Source organism: Dasypus novemcinctus, chromosome 8 (assembly GCF_030445035.2).
Source record: "Dasypus novemcinctus isolate mDasNov1 chromosome 8, mDasNov1.1.hap2, whole genome shotgun sequence".
Taxonomy (NCBI): Eukaryota; Metazoa; Chordata; class Mammalia; order Cingulata; family Dasypodidae; genus Dasypus; species Dasypus novemcinctus.
Window position 1 is genome coordinate 57,418,585 of NC_080680.1, and position 24,023 is coordinate 57,442,607.

The 24,023-nt window shown below is 37.6% G+C and overlaps 1 protein-coding gene across 3 annotated transcripts in view; it reads right to left on the minus strand.

Annotated features, from left to right (window-relative positions):
• Window positions 1-24,023, minus strand: part of ZDHHC21 (zinc finger DHHC-type palmitoyltransferase 21) — an 86,495-nt gene that overhangs the window by 39,446 nt on the left and 23,026 nt on the right. For all 3 annotated transcript variants that reach the window (XM_058301881.2, XM_071216739.1, XM_058301880.2), the window contains 2 exons: window positions 22,698-22,809; window positions 18,467-18,605 (listed from right to left, as the gene is read on the minus strand). In XM_058301881.2, the coding sequence (XP_058157864.1) occupies window positions 18,467-18,605; window positions 22,698-22,809 (251 nt within the window). The remainder of the gene's footprint in view (window positions 1-18,466; window positions 18,606-22,697; window positions 22,810-24,023) is intronic.

Sequence of the window (24,023 nt, forward strand, 5' to 3'; positions counted from 1 at the left end):
CTAAGACTGCAGCTTAATCAGAACAACAAAATGTCCCTCCCATCCCCAAATCTCCTTCACATACCGACAACCATGCTAATGAGTTTCAAGTAAAAACAACAGGGGAATACAACTGGGAGAGCTACAAGAAACAAATTTTTGCTGGGGAGCAGTGCAAAGGGAAAAACTCAAAGCCAAGAGGGGAATTCGAAAACTAAGCAGGGAGAAGAAATTAAGAAATCTCTCTGGAAAATACAAAAAAATTTAAAACAAAGGAAGATGAAGAATGCCTTAGATAGGCTCATTAGCAGACTTGCCACAAGCCAGGAAAGCGCCAGTGAACATGAAGATAGGTCAACAGAAATGATCCAAATTGAAATGCAGAGTGAAAGAAACACAACAGAATACACAAAAGCTGTGGGTCGTTATTAAATACTCAAACATACATGTAACTGGAAACTCAGAAAGAGAAGAGAAGAAATATCTGAAAAAATAATGACCAGGAACCTTTCAAAATTAATATCAGATACCAAACCTCAGGCACAAGAAACTCAGATTATACCAAGCAGGAGAAATTTAAAACAAAACAAATTTAAAACAAAACAAAGCACACCTAGGCAAATCATATGCAAACTGCTGAAAAACAAAGAGAAAGAGAAAATTTTAAAGGTTGCCAGAAGAAAAAAGACACAGTACCTATAAAGAAACAAGAAAAAGAAGTGCATAGGCCTTCTGCTCGGAAGCCAAGCGAGAAGACAACAGGAAGGCATCTTTGAAATGTTGAAAGAAAAACAGCAACAACAACAACAAAACCTGTCAACGCAGAATTCTGAACCCATGAAAAATATCCTTCAGAAGTGAAGAAGAAACAAAGACTATCTTAGATGAACAAAAAGTATGGTAATTTCTAGACCTACTCTACAAGCAATGTACAGAAGCTCTTCAGGCAGAAGGGACAATAGGTAAGAAAAACAAGGAAATAGAGCTGGAAATAGGATAAACGAAAATTAAGATCTTGCATTCCTTATTTTTAATTGCTTTACAAGATAATTATTTACGGAAAATAGTAACAAAGTATGTGATTTTATAGAACATGTAAAAGTGAAATGTATGACTATAGTGCATATAAGATGGGGGGGAGTGTATTAGAAATAAACTGTTATAAGGGTCTCACAATATGTGTACACATAAGCCAGTATTAGATTTTATGGTAGATGCATATTGTTTTTAAATGTGGATTGCAATATTAAGGGCAACTACTCAAAGTTTTTTTTTAAGGAATATAAATGATAAGTCAAAAAAGAGATAAAATGAAACCATTACAAAAATGCTCTCAAAGCCAGAAAAGTAAGAAAAATAATAAAAGAAACAAAGAACAAATGGAACAAATGGAAAACAGCTAATGAGATGGTAGATTTTAATCCAACTACATCAATAAGCGCTTTAAAGGTGAATGGTCCAAACCAGTGGTCCTCAACTAGGAAAGATTTTGGCCCCCAAGGCGATATTTGGCAATGTTGGAGGACATGTTTGGGTGTCATGACTAGGGAGGTGCTACTGCCATCTAATGGAGAGAGGTCAAGGATGCTCCTAAACATCCTATAATGCATAAAACAGCCTATCAAAATAAAGAATCAGATAATCCAAAATGCCCACAGTGCCAAGATTGGGAAACCTTGAACTAACTATATCAGTTGAAAAACAGAGATTGTCAGAATGGATAAAGAAGCAAGATACTCTATGCTTTCTAAAAGAAATCCATTTCAAATATCAAGAAATGATAGATTAAAAGTAAAAGGATGGAGAGCATAAACCATGTAAATACCAGTCAAAAGAAAGCTATGCTAATTTCAGAAGAAAGACTTCAGAACAAGGAATATTATCATGGACAATGAGGGACATTACATATGGACAAAGGGTTAATTGTCCAAGAGGATGTAATAATCATAAATGTTTATAAATCTACAGAATTGGGAGGGAGAGAGTGTAAACTACAACGTAAACTGTAATCCATGCTTAGTAGCAATGCTCCAAAATGGGTTCATCAAATACAATGAATGTACCATACTAACGAGGGATGTTGTTAATGTGGGTTAAGTGTGGGAGATGTGGGGAGCAGGACACGTGGGAATCTCCTGTATTTTTTATGCAACATTTATGTAATCTAAGTATCTTTAAAAAAATTAAAATTAAAATATATATGTGTGTGTGTATGTGTGGCAGGGAAGCTAGAGTAGCTCAGTAGTTGAGGGCCAGCTTCCTACATATGAGTTACCAGGTTCAATCCCCAGCCCCAGTACCTACAAAAAAAAATTATATATGAGGCAAAACTAACAGAACTAAAAGGAAAAATAAACAATTCCACAATTATAATTAGAGACTTCAAAATTGCTTATTCAGTAATTGATAGAAAAGGTAAGCCAGAATACCTGTAAAGATACAGATAACCTAAAAAACAGTATAAACAAACTTGGCCTAAATGACACTTACAGAACACTTCCTCAAACAAAGCAGAATACATAGTCTTTTCAAGTGCACATGGAATATTTGCCAAGATAGACCATATTCTAAGCCATAAAATAAGCCTTCTCTAACATAAAAATAGAAAAAAGGATTTTATAAAAGAATAAATTTTAAAGTTTTTAAAAACATTTTTCAAAAAAAAGTATAAAAAGTGTGTTTTTAGACAATACCAAAGTAGAAATTAATTAGTTTGAAATTAACACAATTCTAAATAATTCAGACATCTAAAAAGAAATTAATAAATAATATGTACTATATGAATATACAATATATTAAATTTTGTGGCCTGTTGCCAGTGCTTCACAGGAAACCTATAGTATTAAACACCTCAGAAAAGAAGGTAGATCTAAAATCAGCAGGCTAAGGTGCCATCTCAAAAAGCTAGGGTAAAAAGAGCCAATTACTAATAAATCCAAAGAAGTCAAAAAAAGGGAAATTACAAGGATTAGACAAGAAAAGCATTACAGAAAATCAATGAAACCAAAAGCTGGTTCTTTAAAATAGCTGACCAAGCCAAAAGAAGAGAAGACCTATATCAGAAAACCAATCTGATATTACCAATATCAGAAGTGAAAGAGAGGACATCACTACTGATCCTACAGGCAAAAAAAAAAGTGTGGCGGGGAACGGGAAGTGGGAATAAGTGAACACTGCAAAAGTGATTTTTGTACACAAAAATTAAAAATAAGGTGAAAAAGATTCAAACTACCAAAACTCACTTAAAAAGAAACAAGATAACATGAAATCTGTTAAAGAAGTTGCATATGAAGTTTAGTGTCTTCCAAAAGAGAAAATTCCAGATCCAGATGGCTTCACCAGTGAATTCTACTGCATATTTAAAGAAGAAATAATATCAATTCTACACAATCTCTTACAAATAAGAAGAGGGAATACTTCCCAGTTCACTTTATGAAACCAGAATTGCTCTTACACCTAAACCAGATAAAAACATTACAAAAAAAGAAAATTACAGACTAATACCACTCAAGAATAGACACAGAAATCCTAAAGAAAATATCAGATTAAATCCAGCAGTATTCTTCCCACAGATTGGAGGTGAATAAGGAGACATGGGGACCACATGCAACATGGTATCTGGACTGGATTTGAAACAGAAAAGGTATCTCAGTGGAAAGGCTGGTGAAAACTGAATAAAGTCTATAGTTTAATTATTTGTATTCTACGAATATTGATTTCTTAGTCCTGATAAATGTACCACAGTTATGTCCTAGAATTCAGTTTTTACTCTAGTAATTTTAAGTAGGTTAGGAATACTACTAATAAACATTCAATTTTTACATATTTAAATTAATCTACAAAATATTTTTTCTTATAATAGGCAATATTATAGACTTTTTCTCTCCATATACCTAATTTGATAATATATATTAATCACTTCATTCATTCAAAGAATATATCATAAATAAGGTTAAAAAGTATTGGGTTCCTTAATAGGGTATTAAATGATCTTGGAGGGAAGCAGATTTGGCTCAACAGATAGAGCGTCCACCTATCACATGGGAGGTCCAGGTTTCAAACCCAGGGCCTCCTCCTTCTGAGGGCTACAGAGACCCACAGGTTCTATGGTCATGGCAGACGGAGTTCAGTGCCATGTCAGTTGGCCCTACTTTGGAGTTTGCGTTTCTGTGTGATAGAGCTGGACTCAGATGTGATCTTTGTTCACAAGCCTCTCCTGTTACTTTTACTGGATCTGTAGTTGGCGCTAGAGTTTAGTGTATACCCAGGGGACCTGAATTTCTGGACTGACCATGTCCATGTGATAGCCAGGCCCTGAGCCTCAACAGACTTGTAACTCCTACACTCTGGTTTATTGGACTTACCCCATTCAGCTAACATGGAGGTGAAGAAGGTCAACCACCACACCAGGGAGCCAAGAGTGCCTACAACTGAAAGCAGGAGAATTGCATCCAGCATCCATGTGGAATCTAAGGCCCCTCTTGATATAGATGTGGAGTGGACACAACCATTCTAAGGTCCACAGGATGAAGGAATTGAGTATGGATTAGAGTGGACTTACTGATATTCTATTCATGAACTACTGTGATTAGTAATCAAAGAAAACGTGGCACTGGTGTGGAGAAAGTGGCCATAGTGGCTGCTGGGGGTAGGGCGTGGGAGGAAGAGATGTGATGTGGGGGCGTTTTCGGGACTTGGAGTTATCCTAGGTGGCGCTGTGGGGACAGTTTATGGACATTGTATGTCCTCCCATGGCCCACTGGGTGCACTGCGGTAGAGTGTGGGCTATGGTGTGGACCATTGACCATGAGGTGCAGCGGTGCTCAGAGATGTATTCACCAAGTGCAATGAATGTCTCATGATGATGGAGGAGGTTGTTGTTATGGGGGAAGGAGTAGGGTGAAGGGGGTGGGGGGGTATTTGGGGACCTCATATTTTTTTAATGTAACATTAAAAAAATAAAGACTAAATAAATAAATAAACAAACCCAGGGCCTCCTGACCCATGTGATGAGCTGGCCTACGTGCAGTGCTGATGCGCACAAGGAGTGCTGTGCCACACAGGGTGTTCCCTGTATAGGGGAGTCCCACGTGCAAGGAGTGCACCCCATAAGGAGAGCCGCCCAGAACAAAAAAAGTGCAGCCCGCCCAGGAGTGGCGTCGCACACACGGAGAGCTGATGCAGCAAGATGACGCAACAAAAAGACACAGATTCCTGGTGCCGCTGACAAGAATACAAGTGGACACAGAAGAACACACAGCAAATGGACACAGAGAGCAGACAACTGGTGGTGGGGGAGGACGGAGAAGGGGAGAGAAATAAATAAAAAATACCCATGCCGCTGACGACAACAGAAGCGGACAAAGAAACAAGACGCAGCAAAAAGACACAGAAGACAGACAACCGGGGGAGGGGAGGGGAATTAAATAAATAAAAATAAATCTTTAAAAATAAATAAATAAATAAATCTTTAAAAATAAATAAATAAATAAATGATCTTGGAAACATCATAACTACCTCTTTGGGTTTAAAATTTATTACCTCTAACATGAAGCTAATTATAAATGCACCTCCTTAAAAAAAATAAGAATACTGTAAGATTTAGACTAAGGACAATTCTTGCTTGACACTACTAGACATAAATAACTGTCAGGTTCCTAAAACTATTTATAAATTACTACTTATTATCAATGTAGCTTTATTAGAACCATTATCATCAGGCTAAATCATCAGATTTTCATTTAATAATGACATTAACTAACATATTATGATTACTGTAAGAAAAAAAAAAGTGCCTGCATTGCTTCTGCCATTGACTACTCTAAGAAACATCTGCATTGAGTTTTTTTTTCTTTTTTCTTTTTTAAAGATTTATTTTTTATTTATTTCTCTCCCCTTCCCTGCCTCCCCAGTTGTCCGCTCTCCGTGTCCATTTGCTGCGCGTTCCTCTGTATCTGCCTGCATTTGCATCAGTGGCACTGGGAATCCGTGTCTCTCCTTTTTGTGTCATCTTGCTGCACCAGCTCTCTGTGTATACAGCGCCACTCCTGGGCAGGCTGCACCTTCCTCACATGAGGTGGCTCTCCTTATGGGGTGCACTCCCTGCACATGGGAAACCCTTACACAGGGGACGTCCCTGCATGGCAAAGCACTCCTTGCGCACATCAGCACTGTGCGTGGGCCAGCCCCCCAAGGGGTCAGGAGGCCCAGGGACTGAACCCTGGAACTCCCACATGGTAGACGGATGCTCTATTAGCTGAGCCAAATCTGCTTCCCTGCATTGAGTTTTCAAAACCCAACTCATACTCATTTTTTGTTTTTCCTCCTAGTATTTTAAATCTCTTAATAAAACTTTTACTAGACTGCTGGTCTTTTTTTCAACATTTACCACGTATGTACATACATACACATACACATATCTATCTTAATATTAAACTATTATCACTTACAATCACGTTTTCCATTTTAAAAAAGGATTCTTCCTGTAATTGGCATTAATATCGCCAGAGTTTCTACTGGATTTCTTACAAGTATGTTAAATGAACTTGGAAACATTTGGAGAGGGAAATCAGCCTATAATTCCAAAATTTTACCCCTTAAGGTAAGTATGTTACCATCATATCCCTTTTCATTATGGGAATTTCTTTAGTTTGTCATCAATCTTCTAATAATACTGTTAAACAGTTTTTAAAATTCCAAAATTCAACAGGCCAAAGAAACAATGTTCCTTTCTTCTGAGAACGTTCATTAAAAATCAAATGTAACATAAATTAAACATTTTATACCTGGTACTTCTACATATACTACTTCATTTACTATTCACATTTTTCAGAGGTGGTAAATGCAGCTCAGAGTCTTTAAGCAATATGTCAAAGATTATATATGTAGTGAAAAAAAAGCCAAGCTTTAATCCTATGTGTCTGTTTACAAAGCCAAGATCATTCCACTATCACAAGTTGGCAAACATTTTCTGTAAAGAATCAGAAAATAAACGTTTTAAGTTTTGCAAGCCATACATTCTTTACTACAAGTACTCAACTCTGCCATTGTAATGCAAAAGCAGCCATAGGAAATACATAAACAAATGAGTGTAGCTGTATTCCAATAAAATTTTATTAATAAAAACAGGGATGTAGCTGTGGCTCAATCAGTTAGGCTCCTGCTACCATATGGGAGGCCCTGGGTTTGTGTCCCGGGTCCTCCTTATGAAGGCAGGCTCCTCCGCATGCCGTGTAGAGCCGCCCAGCCCACAAGCACCATGGAGAGCTGACTCAGCAAGGTGATGCAACAAAAAGGGAGACAAGTAAAAAAACACAGAAGAGCGCACAGCAAATAGACACAGAGAACAGACAATAAGCAAGCCACACAAGGTTGGGGGAAATAAATAAATAAATAAATAAATAAATAAATAAATAAATAAAATACAAACAAACAGAAGAACGCACAGCGAATGGACACGGAAGAGCAGACAGCAAGTAAGCCACAAAGGGGGTGGGGAATAAAAAAAATTTTTTAAACAAAAACAGGTGAGGGAACAGAGCACAGAGGCACAGAAAGAAGCTCTGAGGGCCTGGGCTCATGCAGCAGCTCAAGTCTGAGGAGAGGAACCCTGCCATATGCCTGATCGCCACGTGGCAGGACACCAGGATCACAGTAGCTGCCTTTGGTAAGAAAGCATCTCTGATGGTGCCTTGATTTGGACATTTCATGGCCTAGGATACCCCAAATAAATCCTCTTTAAAAAAGCCAACATAGTTCCAGTACTTCGCATTGGCAGCCCTGTGGCAAACCAAGATAGGATCTTACAAGGGAAGAGAGAGGGCCCAAAGGACATTGATGGGACATATGAAAAAATTGGAATATAGACTGTAAGCTTTATATCAATGTTAAATTTCTTAAACTTGATAACTGCACTTAAGGTGGACACATAAGTAAATATTCCCGTTCTTAGAAAATGTGCATGGCAGTATTAAGTGTCCAAGGTTATATATACATAATACATAAAACCTACACTCAAGTGTTGAGAAAATGGACTGATAAATAGGCAGACAGACAGACAGATGTGTGGGGAGCCTTCCGCTGTAAGGTCTGTTTACAGCCTCCAACAACATGGCGGATTTCATAACTACCACAGCCCTGCCCCGCCATTTCCTCCTTCTTCTTCCTCTTTGTTTCTTTGTTCTCCCCTTCCCACCACAACTCTGGTAACCACAGCACCATGCATGCACAAGGCGTGAAACTCCGCAGACCCGGCATGAACTTTCAGCCAATCCCCTCCTTGGACGTCTGCCACCTGGGAGACCAGCCTATTACCTGTGGACACGTTCCCTTTCCTCAGTATAAATTCCCATGTTCTACCCCCAATAAACGAGGCTTGATCAGAATCCTGTCTTGCCTCCATTCTTCTCATCCCCTGCCCCCACTTCTTCCTACAGGCCCCTGGAATCCGCCCCCGCTGGCTCAGACAAGTGGCGCCCAACGTGGATGGGACCCAGGGAAGAAGTTCTGGCCGATGCTGAAAAGACTGCGCAGGTACCCCAAGCCATCAGCTGGGGCTAAAGAGACCCAAGCCATCAGCTTGGGCGGTGGAGACCTTCAAAAGACTGCCTATCTTCTGAAGACTGTCTCAGTGAGTGATTGGCTATAATGGGGCAGGCATCCTCTAGTGATCGTTCCCTTTTCCTGTCCGGCCTGCAGGGCCCCCTTAGGACGAGAGGAGTAAAGGTTACTGTTAAAGAACTCTCTAAATTCTTTGCCTTCCTGCAAGAAATCTGCCCCTGGTTCCCCCAAGAAGATACTATTGATGAGAAATGGTGGCGCTGTGTAGGCGACACCTTGCAGGATTTTTACAAAACTTTCGGCCCCAGTAGGGTCCCTGTTACTGCCTTCAGTTATTGGACTGTAATTAATGATCTCCTAGCCGTGCGCCACTTTTGCCCCTAAGCGGCTAACAGTGCGAAAAAGTTTTTTGCCCTTCGTCCTCTCCACCCCCTCCTATGCAGAATAATGAGGCCCCTTGCCCTCCACCCTTACATCCTTCCCCTCAGGCTGCAAAACCTTCTAGCCGCTCCAGTTCAGTCTCCATCACTATAAATAGTGATGGTGAAAGTTCCCCTTCCAATAACGAAGAACATAGCTCAAACTTACGTCCAAAACCTAAAACCCTCAAAAAGTACTCCCCCTGCTTCCCAAGCTCCGGCTCCTTTAGGCAATCAAATAACTCATTATCCCCCGCCCACCGCTCCACTGGCCGCTCCCCCACCTCTCTATCCAGCTCTTCCACCTTCCCTATCCCCTGGAAACTATCCCCCCGCAACTCAGGCCCCGCCTCTCCCACCCCCCCGCCTTCTTGCCTCCTCCAATGTTTCTAAGGCGGCCGCTTTAAAAGAGGTTTTACAGCCACAGCAAAAAAGAACTTGTTTTAAGTGCGGTGATCGTGGCCATTTCGCCCGAGACTGTCCCACCCCTGGTATTAACAAAAAGCCTAGTAGTGCTCCTAGAGTCTGTCCTCGTAGCCGCTGCACCCGGCACTGGGCTAGTGGCTGTCGGTCCCAAACCGACATGCAGGGTCAACCTCTCCCTCCCCATCTGGGAAACGGGAGGCAGGGCCAGCCACAGGCCCCGAAACCCAAACAAGCTTATGAGGCAATCAACTTTCTTCCGGCAAATGCCAATCCCTTTCGCAACTCTTCAAACTCCCTGCTGTCTACATGACAATGTAGCTCTGGGCTAGTGAGGGCTAATATAGTTAAGCCACTGGAAAGAGAGAAAAACGTGGCAAAACAAAACATTTGTGTTTTGTTTTGTTTCCATGCTAATTCTGATTGGGCTTACTTAACCAAGATAATAAAATTAGTACCAAGTTTTTATCAAGGTCTAAACGGAATTTTCAGTTTTAAATCAATAGTTTTCTCCAGAACTTCAAGTCTCAGTATGGTCTTACAGTAATAATCCAAAAATGTGTGTTAATGGTCTGTCTAAACTGCAAAATAAAAACTTAACTACATTTATGCTGCTCAAGTTATTTTAACTGATTGCTGATAACTAATAATGTTTCCAAGCACAAGCTTGCATATTACAGGTGACATGGATTCCAGAAGAAATCTTAAAAAGTACAATCTAAGATGTGATATATAACAGAGGATTTAAAAGCAGCTATACCAAGAAAGTAAGAATTATGAGTCAATTGTAAATGAATTGTATGTTTCTGTTAATGTGTTGTAATTGTTTTGTGTTTGTCTGTTCATTCAATGTTAGTGTATATTGTGATACCTCCGGATGGTAAATATAAATTAGTAAAAATTTTTAAAAGAGCTCTATTCAAATGGCCAAAAATTAAATAAGCGCTTATATTAATACTTAAGTTTATTATATTAATACATAAGTTTAAATGTTAATAAGATATCTACAATAATAAAAATTGTAAGTCTTGATTAACAAAATTAACTATAAGTCTTCATAAAGAGTTTTTCTTGCCTAGATTGAAAAGAATAACTTATTTTTCTTCACAGGATAATATGAAGAATGTAAAACTTAAATGAATATTAAAAAAGGTTAAAAGTTTGTGGGAATGCTGATTGAAATATAAAAATTTTTTTTTCTAAAAAATGTGTTTTGTCCTAAAGTAGGATGGCTAATTTTTCATAAACTCTTGAAATTTAATTTGCATGTGGCAAGTTGTAGAAGGTATTGTGATAACTTTAAGTAAGGGAATGTGTTCTGTGAAGATGAAATTTGTCTTAAAATGATATAATTATAGTCTATATGGTTATAAATAATTATAAAAGGTTTAATAAAGCATTGTTTAAATTAAGGTGTTTAAATGGCTAATTCCAAAAAGTCATTATTAAGTATATATAAAACTGAATTGATGATGATAATAATAAAAGGTAATTTTATAACAGGAAAGATTGACAGCAGCCAGCCTCCCCTGCCAACTTGCTCCTAGGAAACTGTTTCTGATACTGCATGCTACTAAGTATTTAAAGAAAAGTTCATTATTTTAACAAGCTTGTTTAGTGTTCACGGTATTATGTTATAAGAAGTTTGCTTGATAACTTTGTATGTAGGCTATATGGAATGTGTTTTTATTATTAAGGAAACAGGGGATAATTTTGTCCTAAGATAAAATGATTGGTTATTAAGAAAGAGTAAAATATGGAACAAAACCTGAGTGACCACTGAAAGTGCAGAAGGTTTGTGAAAAAGGAATTTTTATAGTTAAAGTTGAATAAGATTTGATGGGTCTATCTATAAAATTTTAAAGGCTTTAGTATCAAGTAGTATGCTGATGCAAAGTTGAAAATTTTTTTTCTTTCTCAAGGCCTCTCATCATTAATCTGTTTTGGTAAAAGTTCTTATCCTCAATAGTCAGTATACAAAGAAAGTCTGTTTTCTCAAAATAGCTTCTTGTGCTTGCCATTTCCTCGGTGTTCCAAGAAAGGAAAGTTTTATCTCTTTTAAAGGAACATAATGTTCAAAACTGCTTTCTCAAAACCTAATCCTGAACAGTGGCCTTTTATTCCAAACTAATTATAAGAGATTTGTTCTTTTACCTTAAAGGAAAAATTAAATAAAATAATTAAGTTCATTTAATATGTTATAAGTTAAATAAAAGGTGTTTTAAAGTGTTATAAAATTAACAAGTTTTTTCTTTCCTTTAACCCTCTGTTAATTAAAGTTGTATGAGTAAAAGGTTTCTATAAATGCTTAAAAGTGTACAAAGTTACCAATATTTCAGCATAATATTAAAGAAAAGTACAATGTGGTTATTTATGGTTTTAATTATAATAAAAGAGTATATGTCACAGAAACAACCTCTTATCATAGATTAAAGTAATAACACTAGTATGCAGCAATCCCAAACACTGCTAGTTTGTTGCAAAAAGTTAAAGTCCAGCTGTATTGCTATCACTTTGTTTTAAAACTTGCTAAGACTTTCTTCAGTGTCTTCTTACACAAATCAAGCCAGCTGCATTCCTCTATCTATAAAAAACCTAACAATGAACTTTTGCAGTGCTTTTCAAGACTATGTGCATAGCCCAACCATCTTGTACAGTATTTACTGATAGTAATAGTAATAAAAAAGCAGTATACGTTACTTCTTGAAAAGAACAGGCTTGGCAGACTCCATTCACGTCTGCCCAGCGTACTGAACTTGCTGCCATCATTAAGGTGTTAACAATATTTAAGGAACCTTTGAATGTTGTCTCTGATTCTGAATATGTATGCCTTACTGTTAAGCATATTGAAACAGCTCATATCTTTGCTATGAATGAGTTATCTCAACTGTTCACTGACTTGCAACATCTCATCAGGTTAAAACAGCATCCTATTTACATTACTCACATACGCTCTTATACCTCTTTGCCTAGTCCTATGACGGCAAATAATGCTCGAGCCGATTTATTAGTAGGGTGTTTACAAAGTGCTCGTGATTACCATGCTCTAACTCACATTAATGCTAAAGGCCTGCGAAATAAATATCAAAAGTTAATAAAACTACAGGCACAAAAAATTATTCACGCTTGTCCTACTTATGAACCACTAACAGTGGTGCCTTTTCAGGCTAAAACTAATCCCAGAGGCCTAACTCCTAATCAATTATAGCAGATGAATGTTACTCACATACCATCCTTTAGTAAACTACAATATGTTCATGTTTATATTGACACTTATTCTCATTTTATGTACACTGCTGCTCAAAGTAAGGAGCAGTTGCATCATGTTCGTTCACATCTATAGTCTGCTTTTGCTGTAATGGGATGCCCTCTGAAAATTAATAATACACCTTCTTACATTAATAAATCCTTTAAATCTTTCTATTTAAAATATAGTATTAAAGATGTTGCCGGCATTCCTTATAATCCTACAGTCATATTTGTCAAGTCATAGTTGAATGCAGCCATCATGCCCTAAAAACTATGCTTTTATAACAAAAAGGGGGAGATAATGGTATTATGACACCAAAAGATTAATTAGCAAAAGCTTTATTTACTTTACATTTTCTTAATGTTTATAATTCATTAACACCTGTGGAATGTCACTTTGAAAAATGTCAAACATCTACAGTGGACGCAGAAAATGAAAATCAACCAATATTCTAGAAAGATATTTTAAGCAATGAATGAAAAAAAGGCAGGATTAAAGTAAGGGGGTGAGGCTATGCTCTTATCATTTCAGAAAATGGAGAACAAATTTAGTTATCTGCGAAAAGGATTAAACCCCAGAATGAAGAGATGGAGTCTTCTACAACTTCTGATGATGGTGATTATAAGTAATAAGGAAGCTGCCAGTAATTACACTTATTAGGCCTATATACCTACCCCCCATTACTTAGAGTGTTAACCTGGAAAAATCCATTCTTTCATATATATCTGAATAAAACCCATATATTCCCTAAACCAATTGATAATTGATTGCCAATTAAACCCTATAAAGAAAGACAAAGAATCAATAATCTCATATTACCATTTGATTATCAACTCTTATGCATTAGTAACCATCCTTCCTGTATGTAGGTTAAAAATCAGGCCATAATTATCTTCAAAAATAGTAATACTCAGTTTATTGTGACTTTGTTTCCCTCTTACAATTTAATCATAACCAAGAATCCTACTTATGATTGTCGGAAAATTAACTATAACCCAAAAATGCTCTATTCTATAAAAATGAGGCCTTGCATCCTAGTAGCCATTACCCCGCAACTAGCATACTATGGAGAAGGCAAACTAAAAATTTTACTATCCCCATCTGTGTCAAAGAGAGCTGCCTTCCTCCCTATATTGGTAAAAAATTAGCCTCACAGGTTCAGTCGCTGCAGCTGCCACAGCAGGTGGTGCTCTTGGTCATGGCCTCATCAGCTTGCAATACTTTAAACAACAACAACAAATTAGCCTAGAATCCAGTGCGCAGTCTCTTGACTCTCTGCAGCGGCAACTAACATCCCTCGCCCAAGTAGTCCTTCAAAACCGCAGGGCCCTTGACCTACTTACAGCTGAAAAAGGGGGAACCTGCCTTTTCCTCCAGGAAGAATGTTGCTACTATATAAATGAATCTGGTATTGTTGAGTAAAATGTTAAAAAATTGCGAGAATTGGGGGAAGGAATACTGTCCTCCCAATCAACCTCCTCCTTATCTGCCTGGCTCACTTCCCCAGGCAGTGGCTGGGTCCCCTCCTCAGCCTCCTAATCGCTCTTCTTTTAATCTGTGCATTTGCACCTTGCCTCCTTAAATTCCTCCAAGAAAGGATGAAGCAAATTTCTGCCCACATGATGTTTCTTGCCGCTGTTCGTCAATACCAGCCTGTCCGGACCAAAGAACAACCAACCTTTGAAAATACAAATCTCTTATGCTGCCTTTGCCAACCTGTACCCTAACAGCGTTTCCCTGCCTGTTTTCCCTATCCGCGGTCACCACCGCCCCTATCACGGCTTAACCTTCTCTGTTTAATTAATATCACTGAACGGCTTCGGCAAGGACTCAGCGGCTCAAACGGGCAACGGGCACCTTGGCCTAACAAGACCAGGGCGGGTGTGGCCTCACCCACTAATCTCAGTACATCATGCATGTCATGAACGGTGAAAAGCTCCCCGTTATAGCTTGCTATATTTGCAAGTCATTTGTCGCTGAGGTGCTGGTCTGGTTAGCCAATGACGGGCAACTGGGCTGACCCATCAGTCAACCTAAGACAGGGATGTGGCCTTTCACTGCTCCGCTTCCCAATGACAGGTAAGACTGATCATTTAACGGGTGCAGGCCCGACCTAAGACAGGCACAGCCCCCCTCAGTACGGGAGCACCTTGCAGCAGCACGTCACAACTGAGCATAAGCCCTGCCCTAACGTAAGCCATCGCCAGCTGTTCTTTTCTTCAGTTCATGACACATTAGACAGAGAAGGGGGACCTGTGGGGAGCCTCCCGCTGTAAGGTCTGTTTACAGCCTCCAACAACATGGCGGATTTTATAACTACCACAGCCCTGTCCCGCCATTTCCTCCTTCTTCTTCCTCTTTGTTTCTTTGTTCTCCCCTTCCCGCCGCAACTCTGGTGACCACTGCAATACGCATGTGCAAGGCGCGAAACTCCGCAGACCCGGCACGAACTTTCAGCCAATCCCCTCCTTGGACGTCTGCCACCCGCGAGACCAGCCTACCACCTGTGGATACGTTCCCTTCCCTCAGTATAAATTCCCATGTTCTACCCCCAATAAACGAGGCTTGATGAGAATCCTGTCTTGCCTCCATTCTTCTCGTCCCCTGCCCCCTCTTCTTCCCACAGGCCCCTGGAATCCGCCCCCGCCAGCTCGGACACAGATGGAATGACAGACTGGTGAATAGACAGCTAGAATGATAATGCAAAATGTTAAAATTCAAGGATCTGCATGTTTGAAGAAATAAAGGTACATTGATGTTCTCTGTATGGGGTTATTATGTTTCTAAGGGTTATGTAAGCTTGAAAGTATTTCAAAATAAAAAGTTTAAAAATTTAAAAAACTAACAAACTAACATAACCCAATGCTCCACAGCTTTCCAACTCCTGCACCACATTACAATGCCCTCTCTCCTAAAGAGCCTCTCTCTGTTAATCTTTTCATTACTACCACTGAACCTTATTTCTCTCTCATACATTAAAAAAAAAATTATGACCTTACTCCTCCCAGGCAGTTTTGTTTTAATGCTTTTCTTACTAGGCTTGATTATTTCAAACAAGTTACATTTGGAGGAATATGTACAACTTTGTACACATTCTACATATAATACCAATAATAGCAGATTCATGTATAAATAAGATGCACCATTTCTAAAAACTACAGTACTAGAAGGCCCTAAATTCTCCATTTGAGAATTCCAAAACACTCTTATTTAAAATCTTCCCTTTGAACATTTTCCAGTTATTAGTTTCCCATTTTAATTGCTCAAACTATGTTTAATAAACATAATCACCAAAAGACTCACTAATTAGTACAGGTAAGCAACTATAGCAAATTATAACCTCTTTCAATTATCCAAAATGATCATGTATACTATTAAAAAAATCCAAATACATCTTTTTTTAGGCAAGGCAGTAACGAGTTTATTAAGAAACAAGAAAAGAGTACACAGTCCTAGACATGGACTGTGGGAGTGCTGCCGAGTGAGACACACCCATAAAACTTTAAGATCTTTCCTTTCCTCCCTTATTTCAAAATTTAGCTGTGTCTCACCACTGAACTTAAAATTTTAATATAGGGAAACGGATTTGGCCCAGTGGTTAGGGCATCCGTCTACCACATGGGAGGTCCACAGTTCAAACCCCAGGCCTCCTTGACCCGTGTGGAGCTGGCCCATGCGCAGTGCTGAGGCGCGCAAGGAGTGCCGTGCCACGCAGGGGTACCCCCCGCGTAGGGGAGCCCCACGCTCAAGGAGTGCGCCCCGTAAGGAGAGCCGCCCAGCGCAAAAGAAAGTGCAGCCTGCCCAGGAACAGCGCCGCCCACACTTCCCGTGCCACTGATGATAACAGAAGCGGACAAAGAAACAAGACGCAGCAAACAGACACAGAGAACAGACAACCGGGGGAGGGGGGGAATTAAATAAATAAATAAATCTTAAAAAGAAAATTTAATATAAAAGATTTAAATAGTATAAAATGGTGTAAATAGGAAATAAAAATTCTCCATCAGGGATTCTATTTTTTCTTCCTTCTCCCTTGCTCCCTCATGTGCTTGCTCTCCCTTTTTTCATACACACACAAATATTTTTAAAAACCCAATCCAAGTCCAAATAAAATAGAAGGAACACTAGCCAAAAAAACAAACAAACACCTGAGGATCACCAGAGTTTCTGAGGAGAGGGAGGGGGAAGAATAGGTGGAACACGGGGCATTCTGGGGAATTGGAATTGTTCTGCATGATACTGCAATGACAGACACAAGCCATTGTGCATTTTGTCAAAATCTATAAAATTGTGTGGTACAAAGTGTAAACCATAATGTAAACTATAGACCATGCTTAGTAGCAATGTTTCAATATGTGTTCATTAATTGTAACAAATGAACTACACTAATTAAACATTTTGTTAATGGGGTAAAGTGTAGGAGGGGGAGGGAGTGTAGGAGGGGGATGGGAATTCTCTATATTTTCAAAGTAATACTTATATAATTTAAAGCTTCTTTAAAAATAAAGAGAAAAAGACCATACATGAGATCAGGTTCCAGAATAATCTAAACTAGTTTTATGCATTTTATTTAACTCTACTAGGCTCTGTGAGGCAGGAAGTATAGGAAGCAGGGAAGGCAGCTGGTCAGAATAAAGCTGGGACCCCCCTGGTCAGAACACAGCCAGGAAATCCCTCTGGAAACTGTGAGGGGAGGCAGCCACCCGAGAACAAAACTATAAGCCTTACAGCCCCAAAAGCCTGCCAAGACCCTGATAACGAGGTCCCATTTGAAACTCCCAGGCTCAGAAGGAACCGCAGATAACTCCAACCAGAAAGGCCTCCCCACTGGTTCCCTGAACGCTAAAAGGTGAAGACAGAAAGGCAATCAACCAGGACAGCAAATAGCTGGGGCCCTCCTTAACATGGCAAATGAGGGGTGGGGAGAAAGAGCTTAAAATGACCTACACATGTGCGCATCTCACCCTGCAGCATGCCCGCACCCATGTCTTGGGTATGTACTATCTTTTTTCTCATTTCTTAATAAACTCTTTTAGTAGCCTAATTAAACTGGCACATCTCTGAATTCTTTCTTACTATGACGCCAAGAACCCAGAATCCAGAGCATTTCTGTAACACCTGTTTCCTGTTTGAAAAAATGGGGGGAAAATGGTATCAAAATGGTATCACCTTCGTGTGCTTGTTGCAACCATTAAAATAAGGATGCTTCTAAAGTCCACAGAAAAGTGCTTGATACATAGTTAAGGATTCAAAAATTCTAGCTGCTGGTCATCGTCATCACCACTATCATCACCATCTTGGAAAAGTCTTCACTTTTACTGCAATTCCTCTACAATATCAGAAATGCAGTGCCTTGAATGGTATATATTAGGATAACTTTTTAAAGCACACTATAAATTCATCTTGTCATTCCTGCTAAAAGTCAGAGGGAAAGAAAGTCCTTTTTTTGTCAAGAATTAATTATTCCTTTGAGAACCTTGAAAAATGACACTAGAACTATAGTAGATAGAATTAAGTTTTTACTTCTGAAAAGAAACAAGAAGTTAACATTTTTCCTTTGTTTTTCATTACATCAGATATTTTTAAACGAGGACATATGTATTGTGTGATCTAATGTGTTACTTTTCAAGAGATAATTCAACACAAATAATCACAAATGGATATGGTTAAGAGGGAATGTCAGATTAAGGTCTACATTCTCAATAACAATATACTCTAAAAATCACCAGTTTGGGGTTTTTTGCTTTTGCTTTCAATCTTCTGCACTTCAAGAACCACATGTTAAAAACTGTATGCTATAGCTGTTCTAACATTAGCAGATATGAACATTTCTTACCAAGTTATGCTTTTTTAGTGGAAGGAAGTAGTAATAGTGGCAGAAAGAAAACATCAGTGCGTAGGAAGTAAGAAGTTCAGTGTAGAAACACAACTGTAGAAAAAGCCAATGATTATCTTCACCAACACAATTGTTAATCCTGAAAAAAAAAAAAAGAAAAAGAAACAATATTTTAAACTTTAAGAAGATATTAGTTTCAGGACTGGTAAGACTATGAAACTAAAAGTAAACACAAGCAACTTCAAATATGTAAACTTCGTGGAGCTATGTTAAAGCCACACAAAACCTGAAAGCAAACAGTAGAAAGAACAGATGATATAAATACCGCCCCATCTTCCATTTACAAAGAACTTTTTACTTTACGAAAGAAAAGGAAGTCAGTGTATATGAGCCACTTTCAACCCACAGCAACCCAGAGAGGCAGGAAGAGCAGATGGTAGTCTCCTTGTTTTATTGATATGGAAACTGGAACAAAGGAGGTAAGCCACCTGCCAGAGAATGAACAGCTAGAAGAGACAGTGGCCAAGAGAACAAGAATCCTGTCTGTTCTCTTGTAAATTGTTCTATTATAGCATCCTGGCTGTGGAGAGCAAATTGAGCAGAGTGAAATAAAGTAACTTAGATTTGCTACTCCAACATTCACAATTTTTCTTATTCTTAAAACCTGTCCTTGGCTACTCAAAATAAAAAATGTATCAAAACTATTTACAAATACTTAGAGCTACACATCCACCAATACAATGGTGGGCACCATTGGGAAAAATATTTAAAAGATTCAATCCCAAAATTTTTAAGATCAAGCTAAATATTTTATTATTCAATAATTACTTATTGTACTCAAGTTGTCAAAGTATTTTAAAATTCCAGCAGAAAACCTATTTCAAAACTATATATTACCTTGCATGAATCTTTTCACTTCAAAATAGCATTATACTGTCACTGTCTGAAAGAAAATATGATATAACAGGCTTGGCTCCTAAATTAAATTATTATTTTGAGGGTTTGTCATTAGTCTATTTTTAAAATCAATTATAGAACTGAACTGAAAAACCTTGGAGAGGCATTTCTTGAACTTAAGAGCTCATGCTTTAGAAACAAAGGAATTTACTAAGTTTTGCTATTTTCAAGCGAGGGTATCAATAAAGTATGCTTATGTGCACAATTCAAAAGTACTCTTTAAACCATGTGAAAGATAACTTATCCTTGTCCCACTTGTTCTTGTCCCCAGAAAGTCTGAGAAATAACTGCTACTACCACAGCATTCTTCTTGACCAGACAACTTTAAGAAGCACTAAGGTACATAATCTATAGGTAAGAGTTACTTTGTACCCATTTAAATGACTTAGAAAGAGTGATAAAGAAATATAGAAAACCTCAAGGCAATCTGATAATTGACCCCCAAATCTAAAGCTGTGAGGCAGTTAAGATAATGCAGTTTCTAAAAACTTCAAAAAGTCTCCCTGCTTCTAATTCATTCTGAACACTTCCCTCATACTCTGAGTATCTCAGTAGTGCTCTATTAGGGAATTTAATATGCATGAAAATTCCTCATTTAGGTCCCTGGTCTACCCTTCTTTCCCATCCACCAACTCTTTCTATTTCCCTTCTCCCTCCCGCCTACATTCTAAGAGGTTGGTTAAATCTGTGGAAGTAAGAGGCTTAGAAAAATCATCCCAATATTAGACTTTTGGCTAGAAAGTACTACATTTTGTTACCAAGTCTGCTTTATTCCTTCAAAACAAATAATATATCCCTGTCTACATATAATAACATGACTTTAAAATGCTGTTTGACCTAATGTAAGGGGGAAATGGAAAGGAGAAATGAGTTTACATGGCTACGAGTCTCTAAAAAAGAGTCTGGAGGCTGTCAGAAGGATTGCCCTTATGCACAACTGAGCAGAGTCTAAGAGACAGATAAAGTAGATACAACCCCAGGTATTGGTTCCTTTGAGGGCTAAAGAGACCCACGGGCTCTATGGTCATGGCAGATGGGGTTCACTGCCATGTCAGATGGCCCTTCTTTGGAGCTGGTGTTTCTGCGTGATGAAACTGGACTCATATGGGATCTCTTTTCATAAGACTTTCATGCTACTTTACTGGAATTATAGTTGGTGTTGGGGTTTAAGATATATTTAGGGGATTTGAATCTCTGGACTGACAATATGATAGCCAGGCCCTGAGCCTCAACAGACTTCAGCTCCTACTATCTGATTTATTGGACTCACCTCACTCAGCTAAGATGGAGTTGAAGAAGGACAACCACCACACCATGGAGCCTAGAGTGCCTACAACTGAAAGCAGGAGGATTGCATCCAGTATCCATGTGGAATCTGAGCCTCCTCTTGACATAGAGGTGCAACGGACACAACCAATCCAAGATCCACAGAGAAAAGGTGGCATTGGAGTGGGAAAAGTAGACATGGTGGCTGATGGGTATGGGGAATGGCAGGAAGAGATGAGATGTGGAGGCGCCTTTGGGACTTAGAGTTGCCCTGGATGGTGCTGCAGGGGCAATCACCAGACATTGTAAATCCTCCCAGGGCCCACTGGATGGAATGTGGGAGAGTATGGGCCATGATGTGGACCACTGACCATGAGGTGCAGAGATGCCCAGAGATGTACTTACCAAATGCAATGGATATGTCATGATGATGGGAGTGAGTGTTGCTGGGCGGGGAGTGGTGGGGTGGGGGTGGTGGGGTTGAATGGGACCTCATTTTTTTTTTTTTAATGTAATATTTTTACAAAATCAATTAAAAAAAAAAAAAACCAAATAATATCACTAGTCTTCATAGTACAAAACATTTCCTTGTTAATGGCCTATACTTTGGCTCTGCTTAAAATAAACTATTGCATTATTTTAAAAGGGAACATCAATTTCTAACTATGCCATGAGTATTTATTATATTTTTAGTTAATCAGAAACTTTAGTCTAAAAAGTGTTTAATACTGAGTAGTTCAATGTGATTATCACTTACCTGAATAAATGTTTCACTTCACTTTCGAAAATCTATTACTATTGTGACTACAACAGACAACTAAGGTTTAGGAAGTAATTTGTGAATTATTTGCTTAAATCCAAGGCACCATTTGAACACCTTCTACATGCCATATACTGTACATAATTCTGTTGACAGAATTTGAGAATTTAAAAAATTTTTATATACTAATAAAATGCTGTCATAAAAGTATCCTAATTTTTTTTCCTAACCTCAGGAAATTACCTTCCCTATAAATAATCAAACCACACTGAAAACTAAATTTCCACTGAAAGTTTACTAATTAGGTGTGCTATCAAAATAAGTTATAAAAAGTAAGGGAATTTCTAAATTGACTAACATTATTAGGCAAAGATAAAATTCTACCCTTGAGTCAGTTTTAGATAAATGCAGTTATGAATTTAGGTAGTTAACTTTGTATATAGTGCATGTACAAACATAAATATATATGTATGCAGATATATTTATAAAGTGCTATGCTATACCAGCTTAAATATTTATATAGAGATCCAATGCTAAAACAGAATTAAATACAATATCTTGTTCACAGATTTTTTTGTGAAAGCTTTGAAATGAGATGCAATACAAAATTCTCACGCTTGCTTTCAAAAATTCTCAGAACATTTTCTTTAACTATTACAAGAGAGCCCCCTATTGATCAAAAATGTTAGCAGTTCAGCAGAATTCACTACCTACCATATACACACCAACACGCATGCAGTGTTAATACCTATACCTATCTAATGCATAATATTAAAAAAGGCTTAATTTGGGATGATTACCAAAGAATCAGAAATGTGTTATTCTTTAATTAAACAAACAGAAAGGGGGATACAAACAATGGGATTTATTAGGTTTATTACAATTAGAAATAGTAATAGCTATTAAGAATCAAGTATTTTCTATGTGCCAGATACTATATTAAATGATTTTTTTTTACTATAGTGCCTCATTTAACACAACCATCTTAGTTCTTTGGTAATATTTGGGTGTATATTACTTCTTATTGTTTTCTGCTCAAATATCTCCTTGTTTGAAAAGATAGGACCTCTGTGGAAATAGCACTTTGGGAGAGGATGACAGAACTATTCAATTATTAAAAGTATTCTTATTAAAGGATTTTTAAAAATTCTATAATTTTAATATAACTTTTTTTAAAAACTTAAGTACTAAAATTTATTTTTTCCTATTTATTTTATTTTTGCTAAAAGTGAATTATCGTTTTCTTACCATGGACAATGATGATCCATTCTCCTAACACAATGGCCACAGCGGCTGCAGTGATGGGAACGCTTTGGTCTCATCAAATTACACTTGTTACATAATTCCCAGAATTCCCTTTCTATAGAAGAAAATTAAAATTCATTTAATGAAAGCAAATGAATAAAACTGAAATACAGCAACAGTTTAAAAGATTTTATAAGAAGTCTTCAATATATATAGCTAAGAGATTTTTCTTCTAAGTCTGCAGTCTGGATATGTTTGCTGTAAATATTGCTGTTCCGTTTAACATTGTGCATTACTGTGTATGTTTCTAATTTTAAACTCTATAAAAATAAGATAATACTGTTGTAGTCAAAGTAAGGTGTAGAAAAAATGTATTTGGGTTTTGGAGTTTAAATAAAATCTGATGATAAAATTCTAAAGTACAACCAAATTATTAGAGCAAAACAAAATTTGATTTAAATGAATCGATTTCTAGAAATTATATTATCTAAGGGCTTTCAAGAAGAAATCATGCCAAGTCCTCATTTCAGTGACTAAGAAGTCAAAATCAATCCTATAAACTCATTGAAAATAACAGAGAGAGAATTTTCCCCCCTCTTTAGCCAAACCACTTTTTAAAAATATCAATGGAGTCACTTGGGAATGTGTATAATGGAAAAAGATGTTAGATGGGTTTAGGAGGTATAAGAATGGTTTCGGTAGCAAAGGTTTAAAAAAATTTGCTAATTACAGGAGTTCTTCACAAAACTCTGTCATACCAACAAGCAGCAATTTCCTCTAGCCTATAGCGAAAAGACCAAACAATTTAGTTCTATGCTAAACACTTAAAGTTTCCAGAAATACAAGAGAAAATTCCATTATAAATTGCTCTGATCAGACCCATAAAAACTACATGGGATAGTCATCTAACAGGAAAAGACAAATGCTTTATAATTATAGAGGAATGTATCTTTTTAAATATTTGTTGAAATGGAATTTTACTTGTACAAAATTCTTAAACTTTCCCTCTTAAACTACCAAATAATCTAATTAAAAGGATGAACATAATAAAATTAATCTAACTCTCAAAATAGAGTGAAATTAGAATGTAACCCTCATATACCATAGGAACTCACTAAAACTTTGCTGAAGTATGAAAAGTTTAAAATTTTAAAAAAGATTCTAAAAGTAGATAAAAGGAGACACAAGTGGGCAGTGTTCAATTTTTAAAAATTATTCCCTATTTGAATTCCACTACTTCAGATATATTTCCCAGAAATAACATCGATATTCTAGAAATTTATAAAGTAAAGCACTGGAAAAGCATTTTGATATATATGTCTCTGAAGA